General features: G+C 40.3%; 1 protein-coding gene across 2 annotated transcripts in view; it reads left to right on the top strand.

Annotated features, from left to right (window-relative positions):
• Window positions 1-26,646, top strand: part of KIF20B (kinesin family member 20B) — a 56,514-nt gene that overhangs the window by 8,579 nt on the left and 21,289 nt on the right. For both annotated transcript variants that reach the window (XM_063307426.1, XM_063307425.1), the window contains exons 10-24: window positions 677-745; window positions 842-988; window positions 2,252-2,414; window positions 3,433-3,744; window positions 5,931-6,070; window positions 6,902-7,046; window positions 8,577-8,799; window positions 9,778-9,839; window positions 10,350-10,469; window positions 14,195-14,348; window positions 16,828-17,944; window positions 20,228-20,366; window positions 20,906-21,028; window positions 23,861-23,918; window positions 25,720-25,845. In XM_063307426.1, coding sequence (XP_063163496.1) covers window positions 677-745; window positions 842-988; window positions 2,252-2,414; window positions 3,433-3,744; window positions 5,931-6,070; window positions 6,902-7,046; window positions 8,577-8,799; window positions 9,778-9,839; window positions 10,350-10,469; window positions 14,195-14,348; window positions 16,828-17,944; window positions 20,228-20,366; window positions 20,906-21,028; window positions 23,861-23,918; window positions 25,720-25,845 — 3,098 coding nt within the window. The remainder of the gene's footprint in view (window positions 1-676; window positions 746-841; window positions 989-2,251; window positions 2,415-3,432; window positions 3,745-5,930; window positions 6,071-6,901; window positions 7,047-8,576; window positions 8,800-9,777; window positions 9,840-10,349; window positions 10,470-14,194; window positions 14,349-16,827; window positions 17,945-20,227; window positions 20,367-20,905; window positions 21,029-23,860; window positions 23,919-25,719; window positions 25,846-26,646) is intronic.

Genomic DNA, 26,646 nt, shown 5'->3' with positions numbered 1-26,646 from the left:
GATTTTGGAAATGCCAGTCAGGAAGGGGCCATTCAAATGTCCAGAGGGATGCTGTTCCAAAAGGAAGGGAATAGCAAAGTATGCTTCCCCAACTCCTAGACATGGCAGTCTGAGCAAGGAGATGCAAAAAGAAACTGATCTTATTGGACACGCAGATGTTCTTGAGAGATGGTGGTCCCACAGATATCCAGGCCCTGAATCATGCAAGGTTTTGAAGGTCACAGCCAGTAACCAGTACAACGATTAACACCCTGGATCCATGAATAAGCAATGGAAAATCAAAACCAAAATCTTCTAAAGCCTTAGTTCTGGGCACATTTGGGAATGTCAACGTGCAAGTACCCCAGGATGCCAGAATCATTTGTGTTTCACTGAACCATAGAATGGCATGATTTTTGAATCTATCCACTGTGAAGCAGGGAAGATGCTTTTCATATACAAACATTTACAGCCAGGATGTTGGCTGGGTGCATGAATGAATATCTATATGCTTACTTATTTATTTGCTGGAAGCAAGATCGGTGTAACTTACTTGGAATTAGAATTATCCCAATTGGGGAATGGAAGTTCTTTATGTAAGAATTGAATTTGTTGGCTTTTGAGATACACACAGGCAAGCAAACTACCATTTGCAGCTAGAGATGCTGGAGGTAACTTGTTTTGTTTTCTCTTTCAGCCATAGCATATTTACTGTGAAAATGCTAAAAATTGATTCGGAATCCACACGTGTGATGCAAGTCAATGAGTAAGCAATCTTATCATTTCGGGAAGTTATTATCTCTTCAAAACCATCACGCAATCTGTGTCTCTGCTGAACGGATGCACTTTTCTCTTCTTCCAGATTGTTTCTCTGTGACCTTGCTGGCTCCGAGCGCTGCACGAGAACCTGCAACGAAGGGGAAAGATTGAAAGAGAGTGGAAACATTAACACTTCGTTGCTCATTCTAGGCAAATGCATCAGTGCCCTGAAGACCAATCAACAGTCAAAGTAGGGTCTGAAGGGTGTTTTGTTTCAGAGCAGGCAAACCTTAGATCTCTTAGTTATCCTTTTATAAAAAGGGAAAGGAGATGGTAAATAGGAGAAAAATGTTTCCATTACCTTGTTCCAGACTCCTCTTAATTTTCTTTCTAGCAATAAAAAGTATGCAAATGATGCGTTCCCTCTTTAGTGTTCTCCTGTCCCTAGTTAAAAAAAAAATGCACAATAGTTTCTTGTCCTCCTTACCCTGCATAAGAAAGAACCAAAAAGAAGGAATTTAGTGAAACACGGGCACCCAACGCTTCTGTGGGTTGTCTCCAGGAACCTCCAGAATTGCACTACTGAGTTTCAACAGTGCAATGTCTGTGCTTATCCAGAGAAAAATTATGGGACAACGTGCATTAAGTCTTAAAACTGCCACCCTCTTCCAGAATTTACTTTGAACAAACTACCCGCACTGCCTTGCCTGATGTAGGGATTTCTCCACTCTGTGGCCCTTGTAATTACGCCATTTAAATTGTTTTTTAAAAGTTGTTTGCCTCCATTGTAAAGGCCAAAAATTGCCTTGTCTTCCAGATCTTGGCTGACTGTAGGCTTTGGCAGTCTTCCCATGAGATTTTCCTTCCTTCCTGTGTTGATTTCTAGACAAAGCCCTGGCTTACTTTTCATCTTACATACATATACTGGCACCTTTATTGACTTCAAGCAGGGAACCCTGCTTCAGCTGAGTGAAAGGACTCTAACTGAATAGCAGAGGACATGTTTTGCAAAACTACTGGTCTGTTGTTAAAATCAGTAAAACAGTTTCCAAGCAGAAATTACCTGCTTCTTTCTCATTTTGAAACTTAAATGGCAGGGCTATGATTCGTAAGGTGTGTGTGTTAAAGCTATTTTTCTTCTTGTTAGTTCTCTGTATCGAAGTAGCAAGCTTTAAAACCTCTGTAACATTAAGCATCTAAGTTAAAAACAGACAAAGGTGGTTTCAGTCACCATCCACATCCACAGCATCTTAACTCTCTTGGATCTGTGCTAGAACTCTATCCGTTGTGTTTCTCCACCCTGTATCTTCATTTTCCTTTATGAATGCAAGTTTAGCTTCTGCTTGTTTAGCCAGGAAGCATGTGTTGGATCAGGACCAAAGTTGGATAAACCCTAAGCCTATTTGTATGAATGAGTTTTGCACTTATTTCTGCAGTAAAGGTTTGCAACTATCTTTCTATATGTTTAAATCTTGCTGCAATGTTTAAAAAAGAATCTCATGCTTCATTCTAGGCTGCAGCAGCACATTCCTTTTCGGGAAAGCAAGCTCACTCACTTCTTTCAGGGTTTCTTCAGTGGGAAAGGGAAGGTCTGCATGATAGTAAATGTCAGCCAAAGTCCCTCTGCGTATGATGAAACACTCAACGTGCTCAAGTTCTCTGCAATTGCTCAAAAGGTAAATGTGCTGGAAATGAATGCCTGTGAGAAAATTACTGGGTTACAGAACTTTCAGGTTGTCAGACTTCATACCAAGATTTGATAGTAAATCTCAGCTTTCTGGACATTAACTCTTTATTCAGTATTAGGCTAGTCTGACAGAAGCCTCTGAGGTATGATTTGGCTAGATGAGAAGCTTTATTCAAGACAAGAATGAAGCTACAGATTCAGCCATTGATTTGCCCACAGTAGTGCAAAGTAGTCAGAACCTTTAAGTAAGTCTGCGCTACAGAGTTTAAACTCTGGTTTTTTTCTTCCTCCCTTTCAGAGCTAACAGATACTTGGCCAGTCCGTTGCTGGCTTTGGGAGACATTTGGTTTATCTGAGAGCAGTTCTTGGTAGCCTGAGAACTACAGAAGTCTCTACCCTTCTGCCTTCACCTCTCAGATGGGCTAGTTAGCAGTTTAAAGTGTAGAAGGATCAGTGTGGGATAGAGGTGAAGGTTTTGGACTAGTTCCAGAACAAAACAGGTTCCACTCTCAACTATGGAAGCTCCCTGGGTCACTTTGGGCCAATCACTGTCTCTCAGCCCCTCATCCCATAGCTTTGTTGTGAGAACAGTTGGAAGTGAGGGTCTTCTGAATGGCCTTGAGCTCTCAAATGAAAGGTAAGAGTATAAATCTAACAAATAAGGGTGTGGATTGTGAACCTAGTATGAATGATATTTCAAAATAAGCTATGTCTCAGTATATAAAAAGAGGCAATACTGGATTGTATTGGGTGGATTTCTTTGTAGTTGGGTTCCATTTTGTAATGGGTGGATTTCTTTGTAGTTGGGTTCCATTTTTTTTTTCCTACAGGAATACCGGTGGAAATACAGTAGTGTCTGTGGAGAACTTTTTTACATACATGCAGAGAGCATCTCTAACAGTTACAATTCTAGGTGGGGGGTTGTTAAGGATAAAATACTCATAGGTGCTAAAACAATCATGGTGATTGTGGCTTTAAATACATTTTCTGGCATCTACTCTAAATAGGTCATGGTACTAGATGCTTCTGAGTCTCCCCAAGAAGAGACATTTGACCAGCTGTCCCTCAAAGCAGGAACTGAAATAAACCTTGATGATGGTGTGCATTTACCCATGAAAAGAGCAACTATATTTTGGGAGGGGAATCTGGAGGATGTGATGGAAGATGAAGAAGAGCTGGTAGAAGATGACAGAGAGGAGCACCAGGGGAATTGTTTGGCAGAAGTTGCATATGCAAAGGAGGCTGAGGCAACAGATGAGATGGAAAGTCAACTTGAAGGCGAAGATAGTGATATCATTATCAGAAAAGAAGAGTATCAAGTATGTCTTTGTACTGGTGTCTGTGTATCCCAGTCTTCACCCAAAAAGGCTGTCAAATGAGCATAGAAATCAAGGCAATTTAAAATTAGGATGGGGTAGTGAAGAGAGAAAATGGAAGCTTGTGCATCAGGCCTTATTAGAATTAATGCAGTTAATGAAGAGCTGGTCTTTCATTATTGATGGATGGACCCTTCTTCCTTTCACATCATTTCTCTAGTCTAGCAAAGAAGGTAGACTGCCTTTTAGCAACAAGGTCACACCAGATTGCTGGCCTTGGCTGATCTGAATAAAAGCTAAGCAAGGTCATGTCTGATTAGTAAGTATATGGGACATAGACCAGACTGAGAAGTTTAAAAAAAAATCTGGAAAAAAATGATGGCAAATCACTACTGTACTGTTGCTAAGAAAACTACACAGAAGTAGTTAAGTACTGTTGGGGATTATCCCAAGTGGAACAACCAATAAGCTGGAGTAGGGTTAACAAGGTGTATCATGAAAAAAAAGAACAATGATCACTGGGCACTTCTCCAGAAAGAGCAAAGGCATTTGAATAAAAACAAGAGTAGAATATATATGTTTTCAGTATACCTAGTTATTTAACTAATATTTATGTAATCAATGATCAATAGCTACATAAGATTGCATTATGCTATGTGCATTATTTAGCTGTTGATGAGGACCAGTTCTGTCTAGTTTAGGACTAAAGTAGTTGCGCCAACTAGTAAGGTGAAAGACATTTTCTTTGAGGTAATCTAGTTCCTGTTACTGGCTGCATCGTCTGCTTGCTTAATATAGTTCCCTTTATTAGCCATGTTCCTTCCATGGTAGTCACAGGAACTGAGCTGGACTCAAAGGGGCCTTTGCCTAGCAACCAAAAAGCAGAATTTTATATTTGAAAGTAAATCTAGCTTGTGTTTATCCTGCATATCTACCCTGCCTTTCTACAACAACCCATATTCAAAGTTGATTTCTAGTGCTCTAATTTAACAATTTTTTAAAAAAAAAATCAAAATGAACTAAAAAAATGTCAAAAGCCATCCTGGTAGATAGCAAATTAAAGAATGGAATAAGGCAGGCTGCTTTTAGAAATGGATGCAGAAATAAAAGGAAGTTAAGCAGGTTAGCAGGGCTATCTGCAGGGTGTGGTCAAAAAGGTCAATAGGGTGGCTGTGATGGCGTGATTTTATGGAGCTTCAATTGCACCGTTGTGGTTGCTATCTTGGATTTTTTGACCGCATCCTGTGGAGACTTCTGCAGGCTAGTCTTTTTGGAGTGCCTATTCCCCAGTTTAGATGCAGCTGAAAAAGTCATGTTCCTGCAAGATGTGCTGTAGAAGAAAAGGAGCAGAGTTTGCCTAGGTGCTGAGCAAATTGTTATTGCCTGTAATAGACAGAAGGAATGACCTTGAAGAACAGGAGGAAAGGCTGCTACGAAGACTGGTCAGATAAAAGAAATCTGAATCCAGGCTAGAAGTGTAATCTGAGAAAGCGTCTCAGATAAGACCCTCCTTCATTCTCACAAAGATAAAGGGGGGAGGGGGCAGACACATTCAGACTTGCAAGATTCTGTTCCAATAGCTCTGTAATAACAGTAGTATTAGCCTGCATGACTTCGGTTTCCTAGTCTGGTCTAGTTTGCTCATGTCATAAAGTGGGTACATAAAGACCCCCACAATCAAATTGTTAGGAATCAATATATGAGCCATGAATGTTAATGGGATGCAACCCAGCGTAGGGTGTTGGGTGGATGCACAACTTATACATCTGTGAGGCACCTCCTGATGCCCCTTTGCTATATGACTCAGGAGGAAGAGTAGGAAGTGCAGTTCAGCTTTCTTCACCCATTCATGTTTGCTTGGAGAGAGGCAGCTTACTATATATACACTATCTTGCAGGGTTAAAAAACTATAGACATATCCTGAATGAAACATTGAATCAATAATGATGAAGAAGAAAATGGGGAATAAGTATACAGGTGACTTCTGTTGATAATTTGGGCTATACCATGAATGTATTGATGTACTGTAGGATGTTGTCCAGCTTTGCTAGAGGACTGTCTAATCCAGCATTGCTTCTCTTGCCTAAGAGACAAGATTGCTAGATTTTAGTATCATGTCTACAAAAACTCACCATGTATACCATAGCACAGAAAATCTCATAATGTTTATTCCTGGTGCTCATCTTTAGAAGCTACTCGATATAATAGAGGAATTGAAAAATAAGTTGATAGATGAAAAGAAAGCTAAGCTGTGCATGGAGCTAAAAATCCGCGAAGAAGTTACTCAGGAATGTCTTCAGTACTTTACTGCAAAGGAGATTGATCTCAAGTAAGTCTTCTGTTCTTTGTGTGTCTGGGGAGATATAGAATGTTTTCTAATGTATAACAAAGGTGTGTGCACATTGTTTTGGAGTTTGCCAAGATCAGGCTGCTTAAATCAGGTAGCAAATTACTTAACGGCAGTGGAGCTATTTCTTGTGAACTTTTAGATAAGACAAGGACTGTAAAAGTCTTGGATTCTACTCAACATTTAAGATTATATACACACACACACAGTTTTGCTCCTGCAACTTAAAGGTGGTCCACTTATATTCTACTGATAGGTAGCATTTTCATTCACCCATAAAGCAAGCACTTTGCGGAAAACCTGAATTGTAGACCTGTGTTTGAGGGAACAAACCAAATGTGTATAGATTTTTATTATGTAAATAAATAAAATGGTCATCTGGCAGATAAAACGTCCTGGTATATTCTCTAGCATACTTATGGAGAAATACGAAGATTATAGAAAGAATAAGAAAGACCCTTATAGAAAGACCCTTTCAGATAATATATTTTGGGTTGCCAGTATAGATCATACTGGAAACTGCATGGAGTGACATTGGAAAATCATGTGTCTACATACATTAATGGTGTACTAGGATTTTCCTGTTCCGAGTAAGTTATGGGCAGTCTTCCTCCTACCTTTCCCACTAGTTCGTGGTGACAAAAATGTCATCCTGTGTAATAAGGAACTTGCATATGAAGTGCAATTCCAGATATCCAAAACTGTTATTTCCCCCAGCTGAAGTGTTTTTAAAAGAACAAGCTGAAGCAGGTAGATTGGTATTATTTGTTTTCAAGAGAAATATGAGTTATTTCTCCCTCTTGATATATTTAGCAAGATTTTTAGCCATAAAGAAGAAATGATGGAGAACATCTATGAAGAGCGCATGAACGTTTACAAGGAGCTGGTGAAGGAATGTATTGTACTACCAGATGGCAAAGAAGATGCAGAAGAGACTCTAAAAGAGGATGAAAAAGTGGTAAGTTTTATTCCAGCAAATGTAAGCAATTTTGGTACAGGTGGTCCTCGGTTAACAGCCATTCGTTCAGTGACCATTCAAAGTTACGACGGTGCTGAACGAGGAGACTTACGGCCGGTCCTCAAAGTTGCGGCCGTTGCAGTGTACCTGTGGTCACGTCATCGCGATTTGGGCACTTGGCAACTGATTCGCAATTACAACAGTCACAGTGTCCTGCAGTCATGTGATCCCCATTTGCGACCTTCCCTGCCAGCTTCTGAGAAGCAAAATCAGTGGGAAAGCTGACAAGGAAGGTTGCAAATAGCGATCACATGACATTGTGCTTAATGACCTTGTGGGATTTGCTTAATGACCGCAACAGGAACTGCTGCAACTGCTGTTGTAAGTCAGCGAGGTCATGTGACATCACATTTTATGACCACATTGCTTAGTGATGGAGTTCCCAATCCCAATGACTGTCATTAACTGAGGACTACCTGTATCTATCTCTTCTCACTAGGTCAGCATATCAGCTGTTCTATCTTTGAGATATGGCCAGTGAATATAAATAATTTGGTTTACTGGGCCACAGGTTCCTGTCTGATTCCTCTCCCTGTCACCACTTAGGGCCAATTCAGCTTGTTGTAAATGTTTTCTTTGTTTTCTTACAAGGGTGCTTTAAGCAGTTCACATGTATGGGGTGGGGCATCTCATAGGTTTGGCATTGAATACAGCTCACATCTGTATGGGGGTTACCTTTTATCACCACACCGTCACATCTGGATAATCTTAGGTTGCAGAAGGCTGCTTAGTGTTTGCAATTCAAGATTTTAGAACTTGACATCCTTTCAAACCAAAATGCCTTCTTCTGCCTCTGCCTACCTTCCAGGCAGATTTAGAAATGATAAACCCCAGGTTAACTGATGTTTACAAATTAAGGTTAAAATGAAGAAATCCCTGTCTTGACATTTTCTCCTCATCTCCTTATGCCTTGTTAATTGGGATGAAGCGCAAGGTTAGCTGGTCTACCATATGGCAGGTAAAACTTCAGGCATGGTTTATGGGATCAGTTGTTTTCAAAGCTGGCACTGACTTACCATGGTCAGACATTAAAAGGAAACATTCAGGAGGGAAAATATCCAGTTTTTGAATTAAAAACCCTGCTGATCTATTTCAAGTCAAACATATACCAACAAACTTAGCTCCATTTTCTGCCTGCCATGCTCTAGCAGGCTTACATGGGCTTTACCCACTGCTCTAAGTTATAATGTGGTTGCCTGATTTTGGTTTAGTGTGCTGTATGAAAATGCCAACTTTGGCTTATTCTCAGTGAGCCATGGTTAAGCAAGCCATGGTTTAATTTGATTTCTGAACCCAGTCTTATTCTACTTTCTCCTCTTTCTTCCTCCCCCAAATAGGGGGGGGGGTTCAGTAATACTGTTAACCTGATAGTGCTTCTGAGACTTTCACTGCAGATCTGCATGAGCGCATGTTTTATGTACCCCTCCTTTTTTTCCTTCCCCTTTTAAATGTCACGTTTCTTGCAACAAGGGAGGTGAAGGTGGAGAACCTGAAGGCGTGGCTGATCTTTCCAGTGTGGTGGTGTCACTGCAACAGAATGTTGCTGATATTAAACAACAGGCGGAAATGGCAATTGGCATTCTCGATGCTTTGGAAGAACCTCAACTGACTATTGAGCGACTTGAAAAGCAATTGGCTGATGTTACAACAGAGCTAGCCCACGCTCGAGAGGACCTCTTGAGCCGGAATAAAGGTACATACAGAGGAAAAACAATAAATTATTGGCTGCAGTCTGAAGAAGCATACAGCCACTTTCACATGCGTGGGATGTGTGTGGAGAGAGTAATTTCAGCTTGTCCTTACTCTTTATCAGCTTATTTATTTTCATTTATTTCTTTTCTATCCTGCCTTTATTATTTTTATAAATAACTCAAGGCGACGAACATACCTAATATGCTGTCCTCCTCCTATTTTCCCCACAACAACAACCCTGTGAAGTGAATTGGGCTGAAAGAGACTGGCCCAAGGCCACTCAGCCGGCTTTCAGGCCTCGGACAGGACTAGAACTCTCAGTCTCCTGGTTTCTAGCCTGGTGTCTTAACCACTAGACCAAAATTGCTCTCTGTTTAAATGGGAAATTAATGTTCCTCTAAATATACTATCAAAACTTGGAAGTGGATTGGTTACATGTCCAAAGGAGCTCTAAAACTCAATAAAAACATTCTATAAACCTCTATGTAGACTATATCAGCTTCCTCAGAGTTTGAAAAATAAAATGAACCAGCGATGAATATTGGAGATATGATAAACACAAGTACTATTATAATTATATCTTTTGGTTCTATTAAAAAAAATTGGATGATAGATTTTTAATTCTTGGGGAGCCTGGCAGCGTGGTCAGAAGATGTTTTGCCATGTGACCAATTAGTAATTTTACTCTTAAGGAGATGGTTTACGAAGAAGATATTGAAATGATTGCTTGTTTGTTAATAGCAGATTGTATAGTTATTGCCTAACCAATTAATTGAGCAATACTGTATATACACAGATATGATCAAATTGACAAAGAGGTACAAAAAGTAAGGCAGCAAGACAAGTTTATTTAAAAAAAACCCCAAATTCACTTATTTACAAGATGTATAAATCTATAATGTTAAACTGTTTCTTAAACAATCCAAGCAATTCTTCTCATAGCACTTAAGAAATACTTTAAAACCTGCTTATATTCCAGCAGAGGTAATGCAAGAAAATAAACTGAGCGAATCTGCTAAAGTTCTTCATGATGCTACTGAGGTAAATGTGTGTTTATTTCTTTAAAATCAGGAATGAGTAGCCTCTTGTCCTGAAGTCAGAACAAAAGTGGATGGGTCCAAGGGGGGAAAAGAAGTGGGGGGAGATATGAGAGAAAATAAAAGTCTTTCCTTCTCACACCCCCCATAACACTGCCCCTCTACAAAAAAAAAAAAAAAACAGAAAAAATCATTACCGAAAAGTAAAAAATGTTTGCAGTTGTTAAAAGGCACTTTTAATGTCAATATTCACTTTGTCACTGAATATTGGCGTACAATGAAATAGACTTTCAGATTGAGGAGAAAGCTCCTATGCACATCAGAGCTTTAGGAGATCATCTGCAGCTCCTGGGTTGTCTTCTCTTCCTGTTGAAGCTTTGGGACAATCTTCTGTAGCTTCCTAAGCCATGACTTAATGAGCTAGCAAAAGCCAGCTTGAGCCTATATTTTGTTATGAGTTTGCCAACAGTGTGCAGACATATCTCCTCTCAGGCTTCTTTCTCGTTCTTTCAAGAAAATGGCTCTACAGAACAAACACATTCAGGAGCTGAGTCAAGCTGTGAAGCAAAAGGATGAAGAAATAAGTCGGCTACAAGCTCTGGTTGGTCACTTGGAAGCTCCCATAAAAGATTCTGTGAGTGTTTAATTTGTCTCCATGATCATCTCAAAGGTAGTTGTCATGTGTTGATGCCAATCTCAAGGTTGGCCTCAAAGCTAAGCTTTTAGAGGGGGATCCAAAAGCCAGTTAGAGCTGGGCTCCAAAGACGGCCTTTGGAATTTCACTTTCTTTGTAAAATCCATCCTCTGCGTCTCCAAACCTATTAAGATATAGAGGACTTTCAAAGACGGTCTATGATAAAGCAAAGAGGGCCTGCTGTTTATTTTCTTAAAGGAATGCACCTTAATGTTCCTTTGCTCCTGCGTTCCCTGCTCTATGGTTTTTTGCTCATAACAGAACATAACTGCAGGGAGAAAAGTAATTTTTGACTTGCTGTTGGGCATAAGAAAAGATCTCTGCTCTCCTTGAGGCAATCTACACATCCCACTCTGGCTCTTGAGGCCATGCACAATTGGCTTCAAGACTTTGAAGGTGCTATCTTCATTCCTTGCAGGTTTTCTAATGCAGTGAGGCCCAAGGTCGCTCTGACCAAATAGGCTTCTAGTTCTTACATTATAAAACCACTGCAGAATGAAGCAAAGCCTCTTCAATTCCAAGCCCATTCTCTGCCAGCTTGACAAGCATTGCCATTATATCATAATAGAAGCAATAGCTTTAGGCATCTTCTCACAGCCTAACATTAGTGAATGCCTTAATAATGGCCGTGAACCTGGGAGCCTGCATGGACCCATATGCTAAACCCTCCTTCAGGGGAAAATGGTAATGGTGAAGAGCATTTCTTATCCAGTGACTCAAGGAGCTATACCATTAGGAGTGTACATCCTAATATGGAGTCACCCATGATAGGCATGTCAAAGAAGAAGAGTCAGACTAAATATGATCTGGTGAAACATCAGATCCATGAGCCAAGACAAACTTGATGTTGTCAGGGTAGAAATGTCAAGATTTAACATGGTCAGCAAACTGAGATGGACTCAAATGGATCACTTCTCATAAAAGAAGCATCAGATCTACTGCAGGTAAGAAAATTATAGAAGAAATAGAGTAGGCATCATTATAAACAAAAAGGTGTCAAAGTTAGAGCCCTTGACATGACCCCTAAAAATTGCAACTGAAACGGAAGAAAATATCACTTGATCAACAAGAGATGACTTTAGCGGTATTTCTTATGGTATCTGTGGCAGATGTAAAGAATAGCTTTAATGGCTTAGATTTGGTAAGTAAAGTGCCTGGATTTGGATTGAAATCTGTGACATCATTTAAGATGAAACCCACAAAAATAATCCTGAGATGAAGAAAGCAAAATAAGGAAAAACGGTGACTCTTAATAGGCTGAAGACAGCTGAAGAAAAGGAGAGATGTTTACCATGAAATGTGGTGCTTGCTACCAGTTTAGCTGGCTTCAAAAAAGAGCTGGACCAATTCATGGAAGTTGGAAGGATCAATGGCTATTGGCCTTGATGGCAATGTGACTGCCTCTGAAGGTCATCTGCTGGGAGACTAGTGGGCTTCTTTTTGGAGGTGGTTGGCCACTGTGAGAAGAGACTGCTGGACTAGATGGGCCAGGGGTCCGATCCAGCAGGACACTGCTTATGTGCTTACTTGGGAGAAAGCCAGTGACGGTCATGGACAAAACATCATCTCAAGGGTACTGCTGTCCAGTGGCTAAGTGATCTAGATAATCTGGCCATAGGCTTAGTTACTTTAGTAACTGCTCATACGTAACTTAATTTATTCATAATTTTATTCATCAGCTGTATTGTGTGTTTTAAAAATAATTTATTGTCCTAATGTCTTATATTTTATATGCTTTTATATATTGTTTTTGTGATTTTTTTATGCAACAATGCTGCATTCTGCTATGCCATGCGAAATAAATAAATAAATGGTCAAAATATTAATGTGCAGAGAAATCACATGACCCCAAAGTTACACATTTGCTATGTTATGGTTTTCCCAGTTGTAATGTATGGCTGTAAAACTGGGCCCTCAGAAAAGCTGAATGAAGAAAAATGGATGCTTTTAAATTGTGATGCTGGAGAAGATTGCTCAGAATACCTTAGACTAGACTTTAAATAATTCAGTACTGGATGAAATAAACCCAGATAGCTGATTGGTAGTGCTAATAATGAAGCTAAAGCTTAAATAATTTTGGCACATAGTGTGAAGGTCAGAGTCAGTGGAGAAAACTTGAAGCTTGGAAAAATCAAAGTGACTGACAGAAGACAAGCTGGCTAGATACCGTCACTGATGATTCAAGCTTGAACCTACAAGAACTCAAAGAAGCAGTTCCTGACAGACAATCCCATTGAAATATGTCCAATGGGGCACAAAGATTTAGAAGCAAGAGGACAACAACAACATGATCCAAACTAAGGCCTCATTCAAAAAGCCACACAGCCATGTGTAGGCAGAAAAACCTTTCTGATGTCTTCATCTTCCATGTCATTAGACAAGTTGCTCCTAAAACGTAAGGGGCTTTGGGGAGCAACTTCTCAGGCAGCATGCAAAGTGCTGAGAGAGGCTGATTCTCATACCTTAGAAGTGTTTTCCCTGGCAAGATGATGTTCTCTTGATTTCATCCTAGTAGTATACCTGATTTAAAACTTCAAAGAGCAACTTGAGAGAGAAAGAGAGAGAGATTCTGATGCTTTCTGAAAGACAAGTGTTCTGTTTATCTTTGGTGTTACCGTGTAAAACAGTTATCTAAATTTTAGCTTGGTCTTTGAAGTGGATAACTGGAAACAGAGCTGGCTTTTCACAGATGTATTGTGTATTTTTTCCCTTCTACTTCGGATGTTTCATGAACAAAAGAATGAAATAAAATATTTTATAATAATGAAAGGACAAAGAATTATAAAAGAGGGGTGAGGATATATAGTATTTATGTAGATCCACTATGTAGGACCCATTTCAAGGAGCATAAGGATACTCTGTCCCACAGTCAGCCCCATTTTTCTTTTCCATATAAGGCTCTGCGAAAATTATCTGAGTATGCAGAAAGTTCAAAGGGACGCGGTGGCGCTGCGGGTTAAACCGCTGAGCTGTCGATCGGAAGGTCGGCGGTTTGAAACCGCGCGGCGGGGTGACCTCCCGTTGCTAGTCCCAGCTCCTGCTCACCTAGCAGTTCGAAAACATGCAAATGTGAGTAGATCAATAGGTACCGCTTCGGCGGGAAGGTAACGGCGTTCCGTGTCGTCATGCTGGCCACATGACCCGGAAGTGTCTATGGACAACGCTGGCTCTAAGGCTTAGAAACGGAGATGAGCACCGCCCCCTAGAGTCGGACACGACTGGACTTTACATCAAGGGAAACCTTTACCTTTACCTATGCAGAAAGTTAGAAAAGAACCTAAGGAATAAGGTACTTTTTCTTATTTGCCACCATCAAGCTCCAGAAGAGAGCACTGAAATTCTTGTGGCATTGGAAAGGAGCAATGGCCAGATTACTAAGAGGTTATCAGTGTCTATATCCATTAGTCTGACTAATATTCTAGGAAGAAATAATAGTTTTGGTGACCCTACCAAAGGTAAAGAGTTAGTGAAATTAGTGGAGTATCTAGAATGAGTGATCTTGACAAATATATTGACTGGATATTACATTCCAGTGTGTTTGAGTAGCAGTGAAAAAAATCCTATTTATCTTTTTATTGTAGGAGCAATTTAAACTAGAAATGGCAAAGCACGTGAATTGTTAATGTTTCTGTCCTTTAAGAATTGGCTTCTCTGTTTTAATACAGGAGATCACCACTGCGACTATAAAACAGCAAATGGAACAGGAAAATGGTAGTGGAGTGGAGTGTACCCACTGCAGGGAATCCAAGAAGAAAAATGGGGGTCCTAGAAGGAAACGATACTTAGAAAGGGGAGAAGAAGGCCCCCCTTCGAAGCAAGGTATCACTACTACTTCTGCATATGCGGAAAGGCTGCTGAGGTCAAAAATTACTTGTATAGCAAAATGAAAAGCCAAAGTTAAAGCACAGAATTAATGTTGAGGACCAGAAGATGGCTGACAGATCAGATGTGGCTGTACATCTTGCATGAACTCTATTGTTTTTATTTTATAAAAGTCAAAAATAAATATTTTAAAGTGGAACATCTTTTGTATGTAGTATGTGTGCTTCTCATCAAACTGATGTTGTGAACTAACTTCTTTCTGAACCTGCTGGGCCTGCTCAAGTGTGTGTCTTGCATGTGTATGCATATAATTTTGATTCTCCTAAATGCATTAGTCAATGGAACTTGCAAAATCCTATCTTTGTGAGTCTACTAAGGATGCTATGTTTCCTTAACTTTAGTAAGAGAGCTGGTATGCTCTGCAAGATCCTGCATCTCTTCTATCTAAATTATTCTTCCCAGTTTTTTACAGTCAGCAATCTACACGGTAGTTAATATTTTTGGCTTGGGCTTCATACAGTAAAGAATCATTGTTAGAGAATCTTTAAAGACCACCAGCATAAAACCTATCACTCTGTAGTATGTAACATGCTAAGTATATGAACTGATTAATTTCTGCTGCATTTGTCTAGACCAGTGTACTGGCTAGGGAATTCTGGGAGTTGAAGTCCACACATCTTAAAGTTGCCAAGGCTGAGAAACACTGGTCTAGACTGTCGTGTATGTGGGCCTTGTACATAAAGTGGCAAAAATCCTAAAGCAAGACCTGTGGGAATAGAGATTAAAATTAAGGATTTCTTCATAAACGTGCAGTTTTCTGATCTGATTTTACTCATTTATACCAATTTCCAAAGCTGCAGACAAATAAAATATATATATTTTAAATGGAACATTATACCTGTTTTTCCATTTGTTCTTTTTCGCCCTTAGGGTTTTTTTCCCTCTTAATTTTTCCAACTGGGGGAAACCTCTGTCCTAGGCCTTCAACAGATTCCCCTCAGGAGGAATAAAATGCTAAGTTGGTCCTTATAATAAGAAGATGAAATTTACTGTTGGACTATTCTATGAATTAAAGATAAATCTCCCTCTTTTTTACTCCTTTATCTTTCCATGTATCAGATGTCTGTGATAAAAGGAAATCATGTATGTATAGCTAAATGTCTGATCATGTGTTGTGCTACTCTGTATGCTTGTGTTGGTCAACAACCTATGTAGAACAGGAATTCACTCTTTCTGATGAATGAGATTGCAGGTCTAAGCACATTTAACTAGTGAGCAAGCCCCACTGCAAAGTGGGGCATTTCTTCTGGATCAGTATGAAGTTTGTTGGAAGCCTGCAACTTAAGTAGATTTCTAATATATTTTCATGCCTCTGCAAAATTGCATCCCACAAATGCTTATATTCTAATATATATTTTCGGGCCTTTTGACTGTAAAATAAATTTTATTTATTTGTGTGTGTGTGTGTGTGTGTGTGTGTGTGAACTTATTTTATATCATTAACCATTGTCCTTTGATGAGCTTGTTCTTTTTCTGGCTTTTTAATAAGCATGGCTTACCATTTGGTATATTAGAAATCTGCTTCTTTTTAAAGCACAAAGGACATGGGGAGACTCATTTGTCCCTCTATTTTGCCACAGAGTACAATCTCTGGTTTATGAAATAATATTTTTTTTGGCCTATGTAAGTTTTACTTTAATCATTTCTCTCTTCAAATGTGTGCTAAATAGCATCTGCCTAAATCTAGACTAGAAATTTCAGGTTTCAATTATCAACAGCCAACTAGAGTGACTAGGGCATTATTCTCCTTGACTAGGAAATTTTTTCTTGGTGGGTCAACAGTGCACTGCTGTATAAAAATAGTCCATAAGCTCCTTTTTGGAACTGATGCTATTAACTTCTGGTCTGTAGAGATTTAAAGTTGCTATTTCTTGCAGCCAAGGTTTTTGTTAATGTAATTGCAAACCCAGTGGCATTTAGAAAAAGTTTAGCCAGCCTCACAAAAAATAATGCTATAAAGATAAAACATATTTGAAAACGTATTACACTAGTATAAAAATGTGTGTAAAAATCAAAGAAGTATGTAATGTTTTATATCTCTGAATATGTTTGGCTAAACAGCAAAAAATAAGGAAAGAAATACTCCTAAAAGCCTTCTGATGTCTAAATAAGACAGTATATTCATTTGGACTTCTGCCTCAAGCAGCGCCTTCACTGCAGATAAACTATTCTGCACATCAGTGTCAACTTCTAAAGTAGTTGCCCAGGGAGAGTTAATATCTGTGTAGAAATTGTAAGGCAAGTTAGCTGCCTGGTTTTCCCAAAATTGATTTTAAGAAAATAAAGAAGGAAATAAGAAATAGTCTCCAGATTCCCTTTTCAGATCCTTTATTCATGTGGCAAGTTTTCTAAAACGTTGTTACAAATGTGTTGGCAATTGATGGTTGAATAAAATTCATCTTTTTAATTTTTGTAGGATTCATTCACAGCAGTTCTAAAGATGCCATAGTCTCAGAGAAAGCTGATGAAACCCAACCCCATCCTTTGAAGGAAAAGGGAGAGATGGTGGCCTTGGAGGAAAAAAATAAAATGCTAGAAGTTCAGTTGGCCTTACTTAGAGAAAAGTTAGAAAAAGAGGAAAATGAGAAGGAGGGATTTTCCAGAGAAATAGCTAGGTTGTCTCAAGCTCTTTCTTCAAAAAAAGAAAGAGCTTCTGGCTTGAATAGGGAACTCCAGCAGCAGCAGGCAAATTATGAACAGGCAGCACTTGAAATAGCTATGCTGAAAGATAAAAACAAGAGTCAAGAGGAGAAAATTCAGACTCTGCTTCTAGAGATAGGTGCTGCTAGCCAAATCACTGTAGAAGAAAAATCACAAGTAAAGATACCTGAAGCAGAAATCGGTTTATTGAACATGTTAGGGTCACATTGCCCTATGGTAGATGTTGACTTGGCAAATCAAGGAAAGATGTCAAGAGATGAGCATTTGCCAACTCATATTAATGCTGGTCAAAAGAGCTCATTTCACTGTAGCATTGAAGGTATCTGGAAAATAAGCCAGCAGATCATTCATGCTTCATCTCAAAAAAGCAGCTGTATTGCAGACCTCATGCAACAGGTTGAGCAGCTGCAGAGGAGAACTTTGGAGGCTGAGGAAGAGAATTCTCAGCTGAAGTTGAAACTGAGTGAAACTATTAGTCAGAGAGACACATCTGTGCAGGAGAAGACATCTCTCCTCAATCAGCTAAGGGACCTGCAACAGGAAAATGCTTTTTATGTCGAAAGATATAAGGAAGAGGTGAATAGAGCACTTGCCCATTTTGAGAGAATAAAAGAAAATGACCTCTTGGAAAAGTGTAGGGCAAAGGATGTCAGAATAGCTTCTTTAGAGCAAATTGTGAAAGATAAAGATTCAGCCATTTTAGTGATGGAACAAACGGTTCAAGACATGGAGAAGAAACTTAGCATTTCAGAAGCCAAAATCAGAAAATTCACGGATCAGGAATCACAACTGAATTTGGAAGTTCTAGAGCTGAAGAGAATGCTTGAACTTGAAGGAAAGAAGAAAGAAGAGTCAAAGCAAGCCACAAAAGAGTAAGTTTTTATTACCTTCCTGCTAAATAATATAGATACAAATATAAATCTCAGGTGAGATTAGGCCATCTATATTCTGTTTCTCCCAGGGAACCAGAAATGCTTCATCTAGCATAGTTTTTCAATCAGATGATTTCTGGGGGTTGAATTCCCACTTCTAGGCTTCAGTAATTGAATTGCATTATCAATCAAGTCGTTAAGTGATCTATTGTCTTAATATAAATTGGTCAATTTCCTTTTCCCCTTGATTCTATGTCGAAAGAGCAATAAAAGTAATTACATTCTTCTGGGTCATCTCTGAACCCTTTTCTAAATCTTACATGAAAGTTGCCTAGAAGAGTATAATATCTGGGGACAGTGATAAAGGACTGAAACTTAAAAACACAAAGGCTGCAGACATATGTAGTCGCTTTGGGGCAAATACCACAAACATAATAGGGCTGCTTCTGAATCAACAGTCTTGGGAATGGATTGTATATTTCTTTTGGACCCAGTGCTACAGAACTGTCAGCCCTTCAAGGTAGACCAGACTAGGAAACCAATACCATGTATGTCAGTACTACTTTTATTGTAAAGCTTTAGTAACAAAATCTTGCAAGTCTGAATGCGCTTCCCCTTCCCTCCCTCCATCTGTGTGTGAACTAAGGAGGGGCTTGTCTGAGATGTTTACTCACGTTACATTTTTGACCTGGGCTCAGGCCCATTTTTTCTGACTCTTGCCTTGGTAGCAGCTCTTCCTCCTGTCCCTCAAAACCATTCCCTCTTCCCTCTACAAGAACATCATGCTTAGCAAGCTAGTTAAATGGGTGGGATAAATGGAGCTCAAAAACCATGCTCAAATAATGCTCATGAATGGCCTTCTCCCCAAGCTGGAGGAAGGTATTGAGTGGATTTTCTGGGACATGTAATCTTCAACATTTTTGTTAATAATTGGATGATGAGGTGAGGAGATGCTTAGCAGATCTGAAGAGGGCATAAAGCTCAGTGGAACAGCTAGTGCCTTACAAGACAGAAACGAAATACAGAAAGATCTTGCTAGGTTAGAGAAATGGGTTGAAAATAATAATGAAATTTAACGGAGACAAATGCCAAGTTCTTTAGTCTGGAAAAAGAGATCAGAATGCCACATTTTGAATGGGGGAGGATGTTTGTACTTAGAAGAGAAGATTAACACACACTGCTTCTGGCTGTTCTTGTCTAGAAGCTTCAATTAATGCAAATTGCAGCAGCTAGGTGCTGCAATATGGTACATACTAAAAGATCTACAGGTTGCCAGTTGTGTCTGCACAATTTAAGATGTTAGTTTTAACCTTTAAAGTCCTGAACAGCTTAGGCCAGTGTTTCTCAACCACAGCAACTTTAATATGTGTGGACTTCAACTCCCAGAATTCTGGGAGTTGAAGTCTACATGTTTTAAAGTTCCTGAGGTTGAGAAACACTGGTTTAGGTAATTTTAGAGAGGCTGCATCTCAATAGGAATCTGTTCAGACCTGTCCAGAAGGGTACCAAATGTGCCAGAAGGTCTCTGGAACTGTTAGAACACAGGTGGTGATAACAAAGATGCAGATTTGGCTTATTTTTCCAGACTTCCCATGTAACATTGCTGTGGAATCCAAAAGTGGTTGTGTGTGGGAGAGAGGAAGAAGATTTCTGTAGAAATATAAAGAAGTTTCCTTAGTGAGCTTTTCCATCTATTGTTACCCATGGTTGATGCTGACTAGGACTTAAGTCAAAAGATGAAGTCTATCATGGCTTTAGTGTATTAGGGAGAATCTGTGCTCCATAGTCTGTATATAGCTTCTGACCCATTTTGGTTTTCCCTGAATTCCCCCCAAACTACATCATTTCTTTGTTCTATTTTCTGATCAAATACCAGTAACAATTGGTGAGTTAAGCTTTGCCTGTCTGTTTCTTTTGTAACCCACCTGGACATAACAAACAGAACTCATAAAATTGGGGATGAACATTTTGGGCCCATTCAAGTGACACCGTTGACAATGCCCTAGGGCTCTCGGAGGCTAAGACCAAACTGAGAGATTAAAGTAGTACCACCAGGCACAAATAATTGCTCATTCCTTTTTGAGAAGAACACTTTCTGGATAAGAAGTAGAGACTGAGGTGATCCAATTGTGCTTGTAAGCTGCTATTGAAATATGTTAGACTCCTGACGCTGTTATATTCCTGATTTGTTAAACTAGAACTCTGCAGCTTAGGGAGTTATTTCTAAACAACTTCATTCTCTCTCACACACGTGCACACAGATGTCCTCTGTTTCTTTTTCAGATTAAAAGAAGAGCTATCAAAGAGTACTGATCTTTCTTCCCGTCTACAAGCGGAAATCCAGCAGAAAGATGAAGGATATGCAGATCTGAAGGAGAAGTTGGCTGATACCAAAAGGCAGATTGAGCAGGTTCAGAGACAGGTCTGTAAAAGGAAGAAGTTCTTTCTTCTGTCACTCTGTATGCAACTCTTGTCTTCCCCACCCACTCCTAATTTGGTTAGTCATGCTTGAAGATGTAAAATTGGGTTAAATAGAAGCATTGCAGGGAAGAAACTAAACAGATCAGCTTTCCATTGTTATCAGTTGAGAACCTCTTTTAACGGTCTACCGATGGTGGTGGATATCTTTTGTTTTAGTTTTGTTCAAAGCTTGTTTAGGCCAGGATCACTGGGCAATTTCCATTCCCACTGATGCAACAGAGCTATTGTTAACCCCCAGATCTTCCCGACTCTTTTCTTTTTTTCCCTTGCAGACCAAGATCTTTCTTTTCTCCCTGCTGTTAGGAGCTCCATTTGCTCTGCTTTCAGAAGATGACACATGTTTCTGCTGGAAGTCATCTGTCTGCTCACGTCCATGCTTGACTTGTCCCCCTTCTCTGTATTTCAAATTGCAAACCAGATATGTGAAAAAGTACCACTCACCAACTGGGTATAATGCGCCCCCATTGAATCTTTTTACAGGTGTGCAGCATGCGTGCTGAAGAGAAATTGCTGCGGAGTAAAGTTAATGAACTTGAGAAGGCGAAAGGCCAGCTAACTGAAGAGCTAGACCTCAAGCAGCGGACAATCCAGCAATTTAAGAAGGTGCCACAGAACATTTTGATCTTGGTAACATTGTGCAGGGGGGGTTGGAGATGACTTGCATAATATGACCATTGCTCTTCAGTCTGTGCTTTGCATGTGAAGCTCCTTGTTCCTGATGGAGCTGGGAAATATCCCAGCTTGAAATTCTAGAGACCCACCGACAGGCACCAGTAATAACAAGCAGATGGATAGACTAATGGTCTGACTCACTATTTTATTTATTTAGCATTATTTGTATACTGTCTACTTAGTCAACTGTAGGCAGCCTACAATTCTAAAAGTAAAACATCACTCATGTTGGCCAATCCCACAGCCACCCACTGAAGGGCTGAACACATTATTTAATGCTCTCTTCTCCTAAAGCAGTGGCTTGTGAATTCTGGGAGTTGAAATCCACACATCTTAAAGTTTCCAAGTTTGAAAAACAGTGTCCTAAAGCTTTGAGAAAGGATACGATCTTTACTGTTTTCTTAAATGACGAGTAGGGATCATCCTGATGTCAGTGGCAGGCTGTTCTGCAGATAGAAAAGATGATTCTCTGTGTCCTTGTCCCAATTCTTTGTGGAAAGTTGGGGGCTCATAGCAGGCCCGCTTGGCTGGCACATACTGGACAAATTCCACTTGGAGCAGTTGGTCCTAAAGAGAGCAAGGACCTTTGGGGGTTTTCCTAAGACAAAAGCACAGAATTGATGTAGCGTGTGGAGGTTATGAGTATGAATGCAGAAATCTCTAGTTCACACCTTACAGTGGCCGTATACTGAATTTAAAGGTTTGCCTTAAAAGCATCATCTCTCTCTCTCTCGGCTCCTGTCAGCTCTACTAGATGGATCAGAACTCCAGGAACCAGCTCCACAGTCAGGCTAAAACTATTGTAAATACTCATGGATAATACCATCCAAGGATAAGCCAACCTGTGAAATTGCAACCAAAATACCAGGAAAATTTTGCCACCCACAGATAAGCCAACCCACTTATCCATACTGGCATGCCTTCTTCCATTTGGCATATCTTCTAAACTAGGTTTCCTTTTCTTCCATTCACGAACTTGTATTTATCATTTACCTCAAATTCTCTGGCAGCAACAGGATTGTTCATCTCCTCCGCTCTACTAATAACTTTTAGCTTGAAAGCTGCATAAAATGCTAACAGTTGGCAAATTCCAGACATGGCAATTACCTATCTACCGGAAATGTGTGCAGCGAAAGGCAGGAAACTGCAAACTTTTACATCATCATTTAAAGCCCATGATTTTAAAAAAAAAACTGAGCTCTGGTCTGCAAATAAGCTGAAATTGATTTTTTGGGTGCTTTTTGGAGCCAACAATTCTCAGTTTATACGCGAGTATATATGGTACTTTTATTGAGATTGCCTATAATAACTGAATCCTGGGAATCTGTGCTGTACCACCTCCCCTTGTTATACTCATGTGAATTAAGGAAGTGTCTGAGCCTATTCTGCATATTTTCTGCTTGTTGTGAACTTAAGATACGTTTTTTTTCCTTGTTGCTTTGGTAATGGGTCTCACCTGTCTTCATCAATGTCATCTTCCTTACTCTCTACAGCTGCCTATCTGTGACTATAACATTGGCCGCCCTTACAGTAAATCTGTAAAGGTTGCAGCAATAAATGAATTATTTTGTTCAAAACACAGTGAATGTATAGAGTGAATATAAAATACTAAGTAAAGCAAATGATCTGGATTTTTTAAGTTTGGTTTTTGTCATCTGTAGCTGTCTAAATGATCCCAGCCATTTTTTTCTAAGGGGACTCTTTCAAGATCTAGTAAAGATGTTTTGGGGGTCTTCATCAGGCAAAGTGTGACCCAGTACAGAAGCTGATTTTACTACAACAGAGCATTCCCTTTATTATAAACTATTGGTTCTGTCCATTGGCCTTTACCCAATCTAGACCTCTCTAGATGGAGCTGACTACAACTCTAATGTTGTCTGAGAATTATGTCAGTTTTAGCCCTAAGCTATCTAGAGGGCAACCAATTGGGGAAAGGCTGGGCTGCTCTACACTGAAATTTGCCCTTCCTTCTACTTTACTGATGGTGGCACCCTGTCGCCACTTCCATATCCCCTTCTGAACTCAAACATATATTTTCCTGAACCCACACAGCTATCATATAAACCCTGAAAAACACGGGGTTCCTTTAAAGAGCAGTTGACAGGTACAATGAGGATGCTTGCCATGCTGGATCTGAAGCATCCTTGCCCACTTTCAATCCAGATATTGTACAACTCTACTGCTATACACTGAAAGTTGCCTTTCTTCTATACTGAGTCATGGAAAGCCAACCAGCCACAGTCTTTCCAGAGCTAGAGTCTGTCTTGAAACAACACACATCTGGGTCAGGCTACTTAATTTTTATCATATTCGGATGCTAATAATGCTGTAGTTACAGTGTGACCCATCCTTAGAATAGGCAGCAACTGCTAGTAGTGTCTAACTCACCAGTGCAGTCCAGCTGGCTTTGACCTAGATAAAGCATAAGTAAAGTCTATGCTTATAGCAGATCTGTTGTTTTTTTTTAAAAAAAATGCTTAGCCTTCCTTCCTTACAGGGGAAAAAAGTGTTTTATTAGCTGTTGTCTTTCATCTACAATAAAACATTCAAAGAACAGCCATCATTGAAAACTTCTTACAGTGAAGTTCTAGATAGATCTACTCAAAAACAGACTGAATGTACTGCCATGTGTGTTTAGGACTGCTACCTAAATGCAGTTGAGCACAGTGACTCTGACTTTAGGATCATCCAGTTTTTATGGTAAGAAACTTTTATAAAACATTTAGTATCTGTGTCTGGACTTTCTCTTTGTGTCCAAATCAGGATGATCTGAGTAAGAAGCTGGAGGACGCTTTGCAGCAGTACCAGAAAACATATAAAGGTATGTAACAACTAAGAGTGTGTGTGTGTGTGTCCTAAATATTTGTGCTTCTTATTCTCTCTGGATTTTATACATTTTGTTAATCTATATTTGTTGATTTGAAATACTACTTCAATAAAATCCCTGTTCCTCACATTAACGTTCTGGAGGAAACGGATTATCTGGACCCCTTTCAGTCAGGTTTCAGGCCAGGATATGGGACAGAGACTGCATTGGTCGCACTTATGGATGATCTCTGGTGGGAGCGGGATGGAGGCAGTGCATCCATCCTTGCTCTCCTTGACCCCTCAGCGGCTTTTGATACCATTGACCATGGTATCCTTTTGGGATGGCTCAGAGAGTTGGGGGTGGGCGGCGTAGTTCTGCGCTGGTTCATCTCCTTCCTCCAGGGCCTATCCCAATCGGTGGTGATAGGGAGTGAGAGATCCCTTGACCCCTCTATTGTGGGGTGCCGCAGGGTTTGGTTCTCTCTACTCTCCTATTCAACATCTACATGAAACTGCTGGGTGAGATCATCCGTCACCAGGGGATAAAGTATCATCAGTATGCCGATGATACCCAGTTATGCATCTCCATCCCAGGTGAGGTAAGTGATGCAGTGACTGCCCTTTCTCGGTGCCTGGGGGCTGAAGGGGTCTGGATGGGGAACAACAGGCTTCAGCTGAACTCTGGTAAGACGGAGTGGCTGTGGATTGACGGCTCCTCTGCTTCCAGGAAATTGCCATCTTTAGTCCTGGATAGGGTTGCACTGCCCCAGACAGACTCGGTGTGTAATCTGTGGTTCTCCTGGACTCACAACTCCTGCTCAAAGAGCAGGTGGCAGTCGTGGCCAGGAGGGCCTTTGTGCAAATTCAGGTTGTGCGCCAGTGACGCCCGTTCCTGGAACAAGAAGCCCTCCGAACAGTCACTCATGCCCTGGTCATCTCCCATATAGACTACTGCAATGTGCTGTACATGGGGCTATCCTTGAAGATTATCTAGAAGCTTCAGCTGGTCCAGAATGCAGCCGCATGGACCATTTTCGGTGCCCCTATGTTGGCACATATAACATCTTTGCTGCGCGAGCTGCACTGGGTGCCAGTTCGCTTCCGGCTCCAATTCAAGGTGTTGGTTATCACCTTTAAAGCCCTACATGGCATGGGGCCAGGTTACCTGAGGGACCGCCTCATCCCCATCACACTGGCCCACCCCACCCAGTCATCCAATGAGGGCCTGTTATGGACTCCGTCTGTAAGAGAATTTCATCTGGCGGGGCCCAGGAAACGGGCCTTCTCTACAGTTGCCCCCACCCTTTGGAACATCTTGCCCCCGGAGGTGAGGCAGGCCCCTTCACTCCTGACCTTCTGGAAGGCCCTGAAGACTTGGTTCTGCTGTCTCGCTTGGGGTGGGAAAGTGGGTAACCATTTTGGGGGTGGCTCACACCCTAGAGTCCCTCCACCAGCTTGGAATTTTATAGCCTCTTGGATTTTATATTTATTTATTGCATTTTATAATTGTAATATGTTTGATTTTTATGAGATTTTAACGTTTATGGCTGTAGTTTGATTTTATTGTAAACCACCCAGAGTCCCTCTTTTGGGGGAGATGGGCGGTAATTAAATTTGAATAATACATACATACTTACATACATGCCTCCTTTCTGCATTCAGCAGAAAGCTGTAGTGGGGAATCACTTGGGCTGGGAAAGTGGTGCTGAGGCCTACAGGAAGAGCCATGTCTCCCTGTCCCCACTTAGGAATTTCTTCCGTGGAAGGACTCCAAAGAGGATTTACAGAGCAGGAATTTTTTATTCAATCTTTAGATGTATGTTCCAAAGAGAAAATCATTGAAGATATGAGACTGACTTTAAAGGAGCAGGAACAGACTCAGTCTGAACAAGATCTAGTTCTTCAGGCCACATTAGAAGAGAATGAAAGGTGTAAGACAGGTAAGCTACAATGGAGGATGAGGTTCATTATTCCCTCTGCTCACTTGCACCTATGCCAGGCAGCCTTTGAAATGATACGTAGATTTCAACTATAGCTTTCAAATCGATTGCCATCAAGTCATTTTCGACTCCTAGTGACCACATAGATAGATTTTCTCCATGGCAATCTATCCCTAACCTGTTCTTTCAGGTCTCCCTGAATACTCTCCTTATCCTGCTTCAAATCGATATAGAAATAGTTATGTAAATTTCTGTCTCTCCAGCAAATTCCAAGGGTAGAGCTATGTTACTCTGTTGTGTCAAAAACAATCCTGTAACACTTTTCATAAATGAGCAACATCTTTAGGACAAATATAGTTCAGTTAGCTGGCTGGCATGCATATACAGGTAGTTCTTGTTTAGCGACTGCCTTGTTTAGTGACTGCTGCTACGACGGTGATGAAAAAGTAACTTTGCGATCAGTCCTCACATTTATGACCTTTGCAGGTCTGTAAGGAAAAGGAAAGCTGAAGTAAGGTCATAAGCACGTTCATGGTTTCATTTAGTGACTATTTTGCTTAACGACCAAGTTGCTGGTCCCGGTTATGGTTGCTAAAAGAGGACTACCTGTATATAAGACACACATGCAACTTGCAGGAGAATTAAAACATGGAAATCACACACTTTGGGTTCACGTGGCATGAAATTTGACCAATCCAATCTCTGATCATTTGAAGTTTAAACCTGCACAAGCTCTTTGAATTCTGTAATCTGTGTAGGCTTATAGTGACTATCTTCAGCTGCTGTTAATGGGATTCATTT

This window comes from Candoia aspera, chromosome 6 (genome assembly GCF_035149785.1).
Source record: "Candoia aspera isolate rCanAsp1 chromosome 6, rCanAsp1.hap2, whole genome shotgun sequence".
NCBI classification, from domain to species: domain Eukaryota; kingdom Metazoa; phylum Chordata; class Lepidosauria; order Squamata; family Boidae; genus Candoia; species Candoia aspera.
Note: the sequence above shows the minus strand (reverse complement) of the source record. Positions and strands in the feature narration are given on the sequence as shown.